The sequence below is a fragment of the Ambystoma mexicanum genome, chromosome 6p, assembly GCF_040938575.1.
Source record: "Ambystoma mexicanum isolate Mex_15411 chromosome 6p, UKY_AmexF1_1, whole genome shotgun sequence".
Taxonomy (NCBI): Eukaryota; Metazoa; Chordata; class Amphibia; order Caudata; family Ambystomatidae; genus Ambystoma; species Ambystoma mexicanum.
In genome coordinates, this window is record NC_090935.1 from 473967453 (window position 1) to 473981429 (window position 13977).

Genomic DNA, 13977 nt, shown 5'->3' on the forward strand with positions numbered 1-13977 from the left:
CCTGCCCGGCTAACTATCGTTCGATCTCCATCACTCCTTTCCTGGGTCAATTCCTGGAAAAGCTGGCCATTTCCCAGCTTAATCTTCACACTGAATCTGTTGGTTGTCTCCATGACCATCAGTCTGGCTTCAGAGCTGCCAGAAGCATGGAAACTGCTCTCCTGAACATCCGTGAAGACCTGCTCTTCAACCTCGACTCAACACCCCCTGTGTCCTCATCTTACTTGATCTTTCCTCTGCCTTTGACATGATCAAACATGCCATCCTGTTCAACCGTCTCTGTGAGAACCTGGGCATCACTGATCAGGCCCTAGCCTGGCTGCCCTCTTTCCTCTCCGATCAACCCTCCAAGGTACATCTAGGGTCCTTCCTCTCCACTATCTCTACCTGTGGTGTTCCCCAGGGGTATAACCTCTCTCCCTGGCTGTTCAACCAATACCTGGCACTTCTTGCCCACCGCATTGTGCTCGCTGCCCCAGCTTCCAGTGCTAAACGGATGACACTTAACTCATGTTCAGGCTCCCTTCCACCACTTCTTCTCCTTCTCTGATCTTTGACTGTCTGCATTCCAGGAGTGGTGTGCTGCCAATGATCGCTGCCTTAATGCCAGTAAGACCGAGATTCTCCTTATCGGCATGCCTGCTCCTTCCTTTCCTAATACTCTCTGGCCAGCCTCCCTTGGCCCTCCTCCTGTTCCCGCCTGTGAGGCTAAAAACCTTGGGGTCATCTTTGACTCCCACTTTCCTTCTCTCCGCACATCTTTGACGTCTCTAAGAAGTCACACTCACACTACCAGCTGCACCTCCTCCGAGTTACTCCTCCTTTCCTTTCCTTCCCACAGAAGCCCACTGTCTCCAGAGCTCTGGTTCTCTCTAGGCTTGACTACTGAAACGACCTATTTCTAATCTGCCTTCCTCTACTCTCCGCCCTCTGCAACTCAACCAAAACAGAACTGCAAGACTTATCCTTGGCCTCAAGCCCAGGGATCGTAACTCTCCAGGAATGAAATCTCTGCACTGGCTCCCGGTGGCAGCAAGGATTAAGTTCAAAACCCTCTGCATTGTCCACAAGGCCTTCTGGGGTCTGTGACCTCAATACCTTCAACTCGCTCTTCCTAAATATCTTCCCTCTCAAGCTCTTTGCTCATCCACCTCCAACTCCCCCAGGGTCAGTCACTTCTCCAAGAAGCTAGTTGGTAGTAGATCTCTTCCCACTGCTGGGGGCCCCCTCTGGAACATCCTCCTGGCTTCTCTGAAACTTGAGGAGAACCATCTCCGGTTCCAGAAGCACCTCAAGACCTTCCTCTTTGCTTCTGCTTTCTCTCCTTCTCTCCCCTGCTGATCTGCTGGCTGAATCTGAAACTGCACTGGTTACCTGGATACCCCCTGACATTGGGCTCAGGTCCCCTCCCCCAGTTGCACACTTGCACTGCCCCCCTGGCAACCTTTGCAAACGTGGACTGTTCTGTATCGCTACAGCCCCAACTAACACTTGACCCCTGTTGTCTGAACTTACCCTTGCAGTTGCCACCTGCTGGCAGCACTTTTAATTACTGTCTTTATTTATTTATTATCTTACTGTTATCCTATATACCGAACTATCCCCTCCCCTTTCCCTTCGCACTTTTACCCTTCCCGCCCTCCTCTGCACTTGCGCGATCTCAATGACACCTGGCCTAGTAAGATCGCTGTCTCTTGTCTTCCCTCTGTTTCCCCTCCCTTGCCTCGTCGCACCTTGAAACACTTTTGTATAGGCGTGTTATAAATGCCATTTTATATCATATCAAATCCACGTTTCATTTTGTGTGCATGCTAGTAATAGTTTTCCGTTGTTGCACACACGTTTGCCTCTTTGTTCATGGACAGCATATGGTTTGCATTCATTTTGCTATGCCTTTATTATGTGACTGTCAGGTGGGTCGTGGGCATGACTGTGGAGATGTGGCATGCACTCATCAGTCATGCATGAGGGGTTGCCTTACGATGAATGGACTACCAGCAACACACAACACTCTCCATACTGTGTGGGCTTTTGTGTCATGCTGTACACCAGCCGATGTGGTGCTTCACATTGCATGGTGTTGTTTTGCAGTGTTACTTGTGCATGGTGTTTCCACGGCGGAGCTGCTGCTGTATTCAGCGGTCCTGTTGCTGTGCCACTGGTTGTGATGTGCCACAGACTTCTGTGATGTGCATCCAACATGGATCAGCGTCAGTACCCACAGGTTGTGAGTATATGGATGGATATGTGGCCAGTGTGTTTGATGCTGGTGGCAGGGCAGTCAAGTTCAAGTTGTAGCATGTTGTCATTGCATTTTGTACTGGTAGGGGGAATGGGGGAGTGCCAGGCTCCGTTTCTGAGGGGCTGGAGGGTGGTGTCAGTACTTGAGGGGGCTGCCTGGGATGGTGTCTGAGATGAGGGGTTTGGGGGTGGTGTCAGTACTTGAGGGGGCTGCCTGTTGGTGGTGTCAGAGGTGAGGGGTTGGGGGTGGTGTCAGTACTTGAGGGGGCTGCCTGTGGGTGGTGACAGAGATGAGGAGGATGGGGGGTGGTGTCAGTACTTGAGGGGGCTGCCTGTGGGTGGTGTCAGAGGTGAGAGGGCTGGGGGTGGTGTTAGTACTTGAGGGGCTGCCTGGAGGTAGTGTCTGAACTTGAGGGGGCTGCCTGGGGGTGGTGTTAGAGGTCAGGGGCCCGGGGTGGTTTCAGTACTTGAGGGGGCTACCTGTGGGTGGTGTCAGAGGTGAGGGGTTGGGGGTGGTGTTAGTACTTGAGGGGGCTGCCTGTGGGTGGTGACAGAGATGAGGGGGATCGGGGGTGGTGTCAGTACCTGAGGGGGCTGCCTGTGGGTGGTGACTGAGATGAGGGGACTGGAGGGTGGTGTCAGTACTTGAGGGGCTGCCTGTGGGTGGTGTCAGTACTTGGGGGGCTGCCCGTGGATGGTGTCAGAGGTGAGGGTTGGGGGGTAGTGTTAGGACTTGAGGGGGATGCCTGTGGGTGGTGTCAGAGGCGAGGGGGCTGCGGGGTGGTGTCTGTACTTGAGGGGGCTGCCTGTGGATTGTGACGGAGATGAGGGGGCTGCCTGGGGGTGGTGTCAGTACTTGAGGGGACTGCCTGGGGATGGTGTCTGTACTTGAGGGGGCTGCCTGGGGTGGTGTCATTACTTGAGGGGGCTGCCTGTGGGTGGTGTTAGAGGTGAAGGGGCTGGGAGGGTGTCAGTACTTGAGGGGGATGCCTGGCGGTGGTGTCTGTACTTGAGAGGGCTACCTGCGGGTGGTTTCAGTAATTGAGGGGGCTGCCTGCGGGTGATGTCAGAGGTGCAGAGGCTTGGGGTGGTGTCAGTACTTGAGGGGGCTGCCTGAGGATGGTGTCAGTGGGGAGGGGGCTGGGGAGTGGTGTCAGTACTTGATGGGGCTGCCTGGGGGTGGTGTTGGAGATGAGGGGGCTGGCGGGCGGTGTCAGTACTTGAGGGGGCTGCCTGTGGGTGGAGTCAGAGATGAGGGGGCTGGGGGCGGTGTCAGTACTTGAGGGGGATGCCTGGGGGTGGTCTGGGGCCTGCTTGTTGTGCAGTTAGGGTGTGGGCTGGCACTTTGTGGGCGGTGGGAGTAGGGGGGATGGTTTGCAGGGGTACAGACATTCCTTGGTGCAGAGAAGCTGGGGTGCAGCCGTTAATTACCTGGGTCCTTGCGCTGAGTAGTTGGGGTGCAGCTGTTAATTACGTGGGTCCTCGTGCAGAGTAGCTGGGGTGCAACCGTTACTTACGTGGATCCTCGTGCAGAGTAGCTGGGATGCAGCCGTTAATTACGTCGGTCCTCGCACAGTATAGCTGGGGTGCAGCCGTCAATTACGTGGGTCCTCGCGCAGAAATGCTGGGGTGCAGCCGTTAATTACGTGGATTATTGCGCAGAGTAGCTGGGGTGCAGCCTGGGCTTGCGAGGTGAGGCACATGATTTTGCAGGGTTACTGGATGGTGGGTCAGGGGTGGAGGCAGAAGGTTGCCCCTGCTTTGGGATTTTGCTTGCTTTTTGGTGCGCCTGGGTGCGTGTTGTCGGTGTTCCCCACGCAGCTTGTTGTGACTTTCGCAACGGCTAGTAATGCGTCTTGTAATCCATGAATACGCGTGGTGCGCAATATTTTTTCTGCGCCATGGTTCGCGCAGGGTCCTTCTCAGTGCGCAGCTTTTGCACCATTTCTGCATCGGATTCCATGAATCGGCACCTAAGAGTTCATGGACCTCATTGCCATAGAGCAATGAGGTTGATCCTGTTCATAATTATGTTTTTGGAATTCTGCAATCTTTACATACTCTTTTTATGTAGCAGGGACTTGGGTACATATTGATAAAAAGGATCATATGTGTATTGGTATTATTGGTATTTTCATATGTTGATTTAACCTATCCTTCGACTAGACCAAACATAGCGCAGGGGTCTGCCTTTCCTCCAAGTTCTCAATCCCTCCATCATCAATAATGCACTGTTTATTTATTTATAACATTTTGGTAACACCCAGACCCATGGGTATCACAGCATTTGGTACAATAAGCAGAAGACGTACATTTCATATGCTCATTAGTCGTGTTGGCAATTAGTTCAGGTATTAATCGTATTTGTTGAACAACCAAGTTTTTACAAGCTTTTTGAGCAACATTGTGCACCTATTCCATATGAGGTGCACTAATTAGTCACCAACAGTGTGAAAGATGGGGATTGCGCCCTGGAAGCAGCCTTCAACTCACTCTGCCACAAAACGCATAGACACATCGGACTGACTGATGCTACTTCAGAGAGATGCATAAAGGGAGTCAATCAATTCCATGCAATATCTAAAATGTAACGTCATGCTTGAACATGTCTCTCTGTAATAGTTACCGATCGTGAGGTCTCATAATCGTCGAAGGTTCAGGGTTTACGATAGGAATTATTTCTCAGCATAGCTTTGACATCACCAAACCACAATGCGGTGATGGCGTATAAGAAATGCATCCGCAATTCACATGAAGGCGCCTCTGAAACCTATCTGTGGCTCCCTTTCATGATGTGAACTTAAAAAGGCCGGAAGCCACATTCATCAGTAGCGAAAGCCACAGTGCATCAGACGCAGAAGGAAACTGCGCTCGAAGACTTTACTAGAACATGCGGCGCGCGTGAGTCACCAAGGAGAATTTGCCTGAATCCCCACCACATCCCTTTCCCTTCTCTATATATTGAGGAGCTGCAGCTGCTGCCAGCGCAGACCTAACCTCTGAAAGAATGGCGCTGTTACTCACCTTTGCGGCTGCCATTTTATACCTGCTGCTTCCTGGAGGTGAGTCTTTATCTAATTCATTTGTCAGCAATTCTGTTTTCTGTAACAATAGTGATACAAAAACACATGCTCACAGGGCTGTCACAAAATGTGCTGAGGACCGGGGCAAAACATTTGGTGAGGCCCCCTTCAATATTTTGCACTGGGCCAGCGGCGGCACCTACGCAAACAGGAGACTCGAGAAATCTCTCCTTGAGTTTGTGTGCAGGATCCCAAATATGGTTTATTATTACAACAGCAAATCAACTACAGCAAAGTTAGATTTCTCTAATGAAGAAAGGTTTATGCCAGACTAACTTTTGTATGATATGCATAAATATATATAGGATGGCATGAGCTCTCCACTCCACCACCTCCAACTCTCTGAGGGTCAGTCACTTTTCCAAGCAACGATTTGGGGGCATATCTCTTTCTTCGGCTGGGGTCTCCCTCTGGAACAGCTTCCCTGCGTCTCTGAAACTTGAGCAGAACCATGTCCGTTTCCGAAAGCAACTCAAGACATTTCTCTTTGCTTCTGCCTTCTCTCTTCCTCTCCCTTGCTGATCACCTGCCTGATCAATGCACTGTTTACCCTCTTGCCTGTCCAGTTACAATAACGCACTGCCTCTTGGCTTCCCTGCAATTGTGGTCTGTATCTGTAACCCTACAGTCCCCTCTCGTGCACTTATTCTCCACCAGTTGGCTGCACTTTTGAGTACCCGCACTTGCCACCCGTAGGCTGCAGTCTTGTTTCTCCTTTGTTCCTGCACTTCTCCATTGTACCTCAACCTCTGCACTTCTCCCCTCCCCCCTTCCCTGCTGTTGCACAATCTGTATGACACAAGGCCTAGTAAGATCAGTGTTTTGTCATCCTTTTTTGTTTCCCTCTCCTTGCCTTGTCGCGCCTAGAAACACTTGTGTACAGGCGCGTTATAAATGCAATATCATATCATTAAGGAGCACCCTGCCTCTATGTCTCTATGTGCGCTTTAAAACACACATCATACACAGTGACAAATGATGTACAGTGTAGGCTGGTACATTTCTGAACTTGAGGCTTAAATGTTTGTGCCAATTATGCAGGATCAACAGAGCATAGTAAGGGAGACCAAACAAGGGTTGCTTGAGGGGGGTTCTCACTCCCAAGAAAATGTTTGCAACATTGGGTTAAAAGTATGCATTTTACAGCACTTTCTTTGCAAAATTGATTAGAAATCCATAAGTTTGCAATTGATTTTGTATGGAAGCACATGGAAAATCCCAATAGTTGCAAATCACAAACCGTGCAAAAAAACATTTTCCAATACATGTCATGCCACCTTTCAACACAACATATGCTAGTATACAAATATATTCTTGCTCGTTGTTCTCATATATGTCCATGCAGGCTGCATCAATTTGTGCCATTATTACCATGTATGGACTCCCAGTCAGTAAAAATGCCATGCCACAGAAAGTATATCCAGGCTGACTGTGCACCATTAGTGTTATTACTGGCTAGATTGGCCTAAATTCAATGTGGGCCAATTTAGCCAATTAGTATGTTTGCTTTAACCTTGATGCATAGTCCTGTGCATCAAGGGTAAAGCAAAAAGGGCATTGGCAATGCTAACAGTTTGGGCTTTCATGTAGGCATGGGAAAGGCACTTCTTTATTGGTATTAGATGGCCATTGATGGTGCCAGGTGCAAAATGATTTGAGTACCTGAGCAGCTAATAGCAGTGCCTGGCAAATGCCTAATACTTATACACATGCCAAAACCGTTGGCTTTACCAATGCTTGTTTTTAACAGGACTTCAGCTAAAGTCATGCAGGGTGCTTTTAAATCGAGTGGCCGAAGGCAGACCTGATCAAGACATTTATATTACACCAGTTCCGTGTTTACAACTGCAATTAAATCATTAACTCTCAGAAGACTCCTTTGAGAAAACACATGCAGGCACATTGAGGGCAAAGTTTGATGGCAAGGCTTGTTTAAAGCTAGTTCAGAGTTCCAATGAGGAGGTGTTTTGGGTGGGGAGGGCAGGAACTGCGTGAGAATTGCCATAGGGATTAGCATGGCCATGAGAAGTCAATGTGTGGGCAAATAACTAACTAACATCTACAAGCTTTGTGTCCCTCCTCATTTGCCATTTCTTCCTATCTATAATCAATCCTGTCATTGCAACGGATCTTCCCAGATCCAGGATCTGGCAAAGAATTACTCACCAGATCTCAGATACAGCTCCACAATCTGGGAAATCTATGTGCACTATATTTTTATTTTAGAATGCTGTGGTGTGTTTGTGCTTTAAACTGTGCTGGGCAGGGATTTGAATCGTGGTCGCTAGGTTCCAAAGTGAGACACATCCCCACAAGACTACTTGAGGGTCTGAGCGACAGCCCTGTGAAATCACTTGTCAATGTTGCACTATACTGGAAATATTGATGTGCATTTTTTAGGTTTAAAAGGGGTGCAGATTTTGAACTTTGCTGATGATAAATCTCCTCAGGGTAAGAGGCAAATGTTCATGGGGTGACTAAAATACCTGCCCTTCACCCTCCTAATCCTCCCGTCGCTGGACCCTCTTTCACTGCGGTAGGAGGGATGCATCCGAAAAAAAGTCTATTTTCACCTCTGTCTGTTCGTTAAAGCAATAGTTTTGGCTTATTGGTGGCACACCGAATAACCCAAACAAAAAGAATGCTGTGCAGTGGCGCAACACCATTGAGCAGATCATTGAGGAGTGGCATCAGTTTCAAACATGCAGAACACAAAGACCTATCCATGCGATATCAACAGACTCACTTAGATAAAACCAAAGTCTTAATTCTGGTCTCAGCTTTTAGATAGCCCACCTCTCCAGAGATTAGCATAGCATTATGAAAGCAAACAGCCTCTGAATTGGGGTGAAAGGTACGACAGGTGGCCAAAGTAAAGGTGCAATAGCTATTTGGCTTCCTAGCTGGGCTCAGGGAATTGGGAGGGCTAAAGGGAGCAGGGCAGGCTGAAAATGTGTCAGGGCTTGTGGGGGCCAATTTCTTTTTGATGTTTGGGGTACCCCTGGCCTTACTGACTGGAAAAATAGTCCAAGGCACCTGTGGAGTGCTTAAATCAAAAATGGAGTCAAAATATTGCTGCAAGGTGGTTAAAAGCTGCTGATTATCATTAGGTTTCTGTGTCATAAGACTGTCAATATGGGGGCAACTACTTGGGGGGCCATTTAAACTGTAACTTCAGATGCCATCCCTCAGTGGGGAGACCGACAGCGCACTGACTATCCACTTTCAAAACTCTAATCCAGCCCCTGCCAGGTTGACCAACAGAGCCGTGGCCAGACGGAACAGGACACAAACGTTAAATGGTGCCTGGGCTGAGCTGTTAACAAAGGCCCTGCAATTACTAACATAAAACATTTCACTGTTAGCACCTGCATCCATATGCATACATTTTTAGGTAATTGAAATCGTGATGTGGGGTTAGCACTTGCATGCCAGGGAAGTGATTAGAGGGGAAGTGGTGACATGAGACATCTCATTCTCACAGCAGTCCTTAAGTGTGACGTTTCAGAAATGAAAGCGAGAGTTAGCTGCTTGTAACATTAAAGCTTCACCAGGATAGTCTAATTCAAATGTGGAAAGACGTTAGATGCCCCCACACAAGTAAGTTTGCCCCCCCTCACAGCATCTGAAGTTAGCGCCTCTCCCAACATTTGAAGTGTTAGCCCCCCCCCTGACATTTTAGCCTAGGTGCACCTCTGATGCCATGAACCCACCCCTTAATGAAGTGGCCCCCAGGGTGGCTACATTTAGGGCTGGGACTGAACACATACTCACATAAAACACTTTCACCCATGCATTCATCCACCAGTTGCACAACTCCTCACATGCATGCATACATAAAACCAAACACAGCATTGACACAAACATAAACACCAACATGCATGCATGCATTCATACACATATACATACTAATTTAAATACACACACATATATACATATACATATATATATCTATCTATCTATATATAGATATATATATATATATCACTAAAAAAACTTTATAAACGGGATGTTATTGTTCGAAGTAAAACCGAAAACCCCCTGAAATTCGCCAGTTATGGTAGGCTAAGCAACCATAACTCGCCCCACCCCTGTGCACTGCTAACACTAACACCCAGGAAATAAAAGATGACATCACAAATGTCATTGATGACATCACTGATGACATCACATGTGCCTCCACAAGTGATTGTCATTATATTATTGGCAGAAAAAAATCAGAGATGATTGAAGAACTAAGATATGCCACGTAGTTCATTAAGCAATGCATTGCTGAAAAAAACCCATTGCATTACTGAGTTCTTTCAGTACATGAACAAACTCATGAACAAAAGTAGGCATTGTCTACAGCATGCGCTACAGAGGTGCAATATTTGAAATCTTCCCATGTTGCATACTAAATTGCTAAATGCTACCATTACAGATGTTTGCATACTGTGAAACATAAGCATCTACCTATGCTTCCCTTACTGCATAATTGCACTATTACTCACAAAAACATAGAGAGCATACTGCATACAAATAAAAAGCATATACAGGGAACGTAAAGAATGCACCACAAACTGCAGTATTAACACAAAATGTTCATACCCGAACTAATTCACTTCATGCATAGAAAAGATTCTTGTGTTTCTGGATTCCTTCTTCTTCTATGTATATGTATGATATGATGTAACCGTAACCTAAGGAAGGTATTGTAAGAACATATGAGAAGGGTATGGACAACAAATATAGCACTTTTAACTTCTTACACTCCTGAATGAAAGTGAAAAAAGCCACCAAGCTTACATATGTCAGTGAACAAAAAAAAGGAGCTAGACATGTAATGTCGTCTGTGTTGTTTTTTTACTGAATTTCACAGGTTTTTATTAGGGCAACTTAACCATAACGTCCCTTTAACAAAGTTTTTTTTGTGAATTTCACAGGTTTTTAGTAGGGTAACTTAACCATAACGTCCCTTTAACAAAGTTTTTTTTACTGAATTTCATAGTTTTTTAGTGGGCAACTTAATCATAACATCCCTTTAACAAAGTTTTTTTACTGAATATACACTTTCATCATGTGAATTTGGGAGATATGTACTATAATTCCCTTACTTTATATACATGTAACATAGAACATACTGAACCCCCTCGCTAATGATATTTGAAGGGCACGGACTGAGCGCCTGTCTGCGGACGGGCGCGCACGAGATCAACACTACCCAAACAGTCAGGGGGTATCTGAAATTGTTCTATTGTGCTATATGAAAAATGCACAAGTTTAAAAAAAGAGCATATAAACACATTATAAGTAGTAATAAGTAACCAATCGAACCTACACGTCTCACACATTACCCATGCATTCAATTACCATGTAGAATGAAATGGATTATATCATAACAAAAAAAGATATGCCTCCAACGTAATTACCTCACAGAAACTGTGTAGCTAGGAGCGACAGTAGACGAACACGACACAACAAAGACAAATTACAAGAAAGTAGTAAGTGAACTTCATTTTTCTTATATGTGTGTATACTTTTTGTATGAGGTGCAGAACAAATAATGTATTTCTGTTGTTTTGACACAGAAATGTGCAGTACTTTGGAGTGGCTGGAGGAGAATTTTCTGCATGGCGAAATGTCGGAAGATAGCGATAATAATGGTACACACTGCTCTGCATAAGAAAATTAATAGTCAGTACTTTGTGGGCACTTAACATATATATATATATTTTTAACAGACCAGGTAGAAAATGAAGAAAGTCCACCAAAGGACACAGTGCAAGACAGCCTGAAACAGATAGAAGACAAAGTGGACATGCTAAAAGAGAATTTTAATGGGTTAAGGCAATTTGTGGAGGAATACGTGAAAGGAAAAATCAGATATCACTGTCCCACCTGTACCTGTCCCCCTTCTCCATTTCCTAGTGATCCATCCCCAAACCCTCAAGAACAACATAAACGTTTTGACGAAACTTCCATTCCTTCATCCCCTCACAACCATCCTGTGGTAAACCCTAATTCCCATATATTTGTTTCAGTGTTGGCTTCCCCCTCTCTCTCTTGATTGATATATGTGTGTTTAATAAAAAAATGTTATATTAGTTTTAGTGGAATGGTTTGGATCTAATTTCTTTTTTAAAAAGAGTTAAAATGTCCACGGACAGCGTGCCTGTTCGGCCTGTCCGTAATCAATAAAATATGGATGTTCTAAGGACAATACACCTACCCGTACCATTCGCAACCAAGATGGAACTGTTCTTAGAGCACACCAGCTGTCCAAGTTGTCTGTAAATCAACAGAATGGAGGCGTCCTCAGGACATTATACCTCTCTGTGTTGTTCACAACCAAGATGAAACTGTTCTTTAGAGTAAATGGCCTACAATCCCCTTTCCATGCTGGATTTGCTGTAGAACCCTGTTATTGGCATGCCCTACCCGCGGACAAGCGTAGTGTCCGTGCGGCACGTAACTCTTAGCCAGTCCTTCTACCCTTTCCACATCACTCGCAAATCCATTCCCTCATTGGACACAGCTAAGCAGTCACTAACCATCCACCAATTACATTGAAGACCTCTACATCTAACTCTGTCATCAGAGTTCCGCACTTCAAATGTACTGTTGATCACTCTGAATACAAGTCGCATATCATTGCAAAGCACCTACTTCAAAAACTACTGTGAAAGTGTCACAGATTTCAACTTACAGCTCCATGCATACCCACATGCCTGAGTACAAACTACAGGTATGCATATTTTATTCAGAGAACATGTGCAACTCTTATGATTCCATTTAAACAAATTAATGCCACTAAATCTGCATAACCAATACATACCAACGCTCCCACTTTAAGTGCAAGACTTCTTATTTTTCACTGAGAAATCGCACTACTTCTTACTGTCTCCCGCATAACCTATGCATACGTACCAACCCTCCCAATTTATGCACGAAATTCGATTTTCTATTAAAAATGGTCACAATTTTTTACTGTCTTCCACCAAAATTAATGCTACTTCCAATGCGATCGTATGAGTGAAATAAACGTTCCCGATTGCTGTGGTGACATCTCCCTCTGAGGTGCTCCTGATTTTTCGCATTCCTACTTATAATAAGGAAGTATTCAAATTTTTACCATCTACTATAATGACCTATCACTTCCAAATCTCTCTGCTATGGACAACAAACCTTAAAAAAAACAAGGGAATTTCATGAACTGAAAATTGTACTAATTTGCAAAGCAGGTTCAACTAACATACTGCAAATAACAAATAAGGGCTGCACATAGTGAAATGAAATGCACACATACACTGTGTTGAGATATCAAACGAGAATACTCCCACGAAAGCTGCAAAATGAACGTGTACATTAACATCACTGCTTTAAACACACAAAATTACTAACTTCTTCCTTTTACAATTGCAGTGAAGACTACTCTCCAGAAAATAAACAGCATCTACACTGCAAAGAACATATCCAAAGAAACCTGGTCATTCCACAAAAAAAAGTAAGTACAGTACTACCTTTATATTCTTACTGTTCCTCAAAGAGACTGTGTGGGTTATTTACATAATTTGCGTACCAAAAAAACATTGACTTCTAAACCATTCTGCCCACAAATCCCCATTTATTAAACAAAGAATAAAAGGCAGAATGGCACACAAATCCCTGTGTTTCTGGAACACAAATAACATACACAAGCCTTACAATGTTAGTCCTACAAATAAATAGCTTTTTTAATTTTATACCATTAGGTTTACTATTGATGCTTCTCCTCACCACTAGCTCACTTTCTTCTGTCATCTGAAGCACAGTGTAGTAATATAAAAACAGAAAAATAGCCTTCCCAACTCATTGTAACCGCTCAATGCACATTCACACACCACCACAAACATCTTCCCCATCAAACTCATGCACGCATGCACACAGCACACATACATTGTAAAACAGACCAACCCATGCCTTCTTTTTTTTCAACAGACCCCAAAGAATGCCTACCAAAAAGCAAGTCCATAGAAAGGAACGCAGAAATAGAGCAAATGAAAATAAAAGTGTCCAAAGTAAGCATCCATCTCCAGCAGAGTTTGTACAGAACGTTGAAACAAAACAGCTAATACAGTCATTTAGCGAAACAAAGGAAGCTTCAACTACAGAAACTTTGGCTCCTCTATCAAAATGTGGCACGAAAAAGAAAATGCTTTAAAAGAATTCTGCTAACAATGCTCCTATAAATCCTGATATACTAGCAAGAACCCATAGTAAAAAAAGTATTTTAGCAAAAATGTTCCGCCACAGAGTCCTTCAGAATCTAATAAGAAGAGGAGCGAAATCCTCCTCAATCCTTAAAACCTACCGTAGAAAATTAATCCTACAAGCTCTCGTAGACAGTGCAATCCTTCTCAAAAGGAAGTTATTTATTTTAGTGTTAAATAGGATGAAACCACTAACAAAACTAAGTACTAAACTACAAAAGAAACTTCTCAATAAACGGAATGTCAGCAAAAATAACTTCTTAAATATTTGTGGAGGTGAATGGAGTCACACAACGACCACAAACCATATTTTAATGAAGAAGCATACAAACAAAATCAAACAAACACAATTGCCATCCCTAGCAGTGGACAAGGATATGAAAAACTCAATAATACCATCATGGAACAAGAAACACTGCTCA

General features: G+C 44.8%; 1 protein-coding gene across 1 annotated transcript in view; it reads left to right on the forward strand.

Moving 5' to 3' along the window:
- Positions 1-5227: 5227 nt before the first annotated feature.
- The window catches only part of LOC138511534 (granzyme A-like), a 235246-nt gene continuing 226496 nt past the window's right edge, over positions 5228-13977 (forward strand). Inside the window, exon 1 of the mRNA XM_069627272.1 lies at positions 5228-5303. Within this exon, the coding sequence (XP_069483373.1) occupies positions 5249-5303 (55 nt within the window). The 5' untranslated portion in view covers positions 5228-5248. The remainder of the gene's footprint in view (positions 5304-13977) is intronic.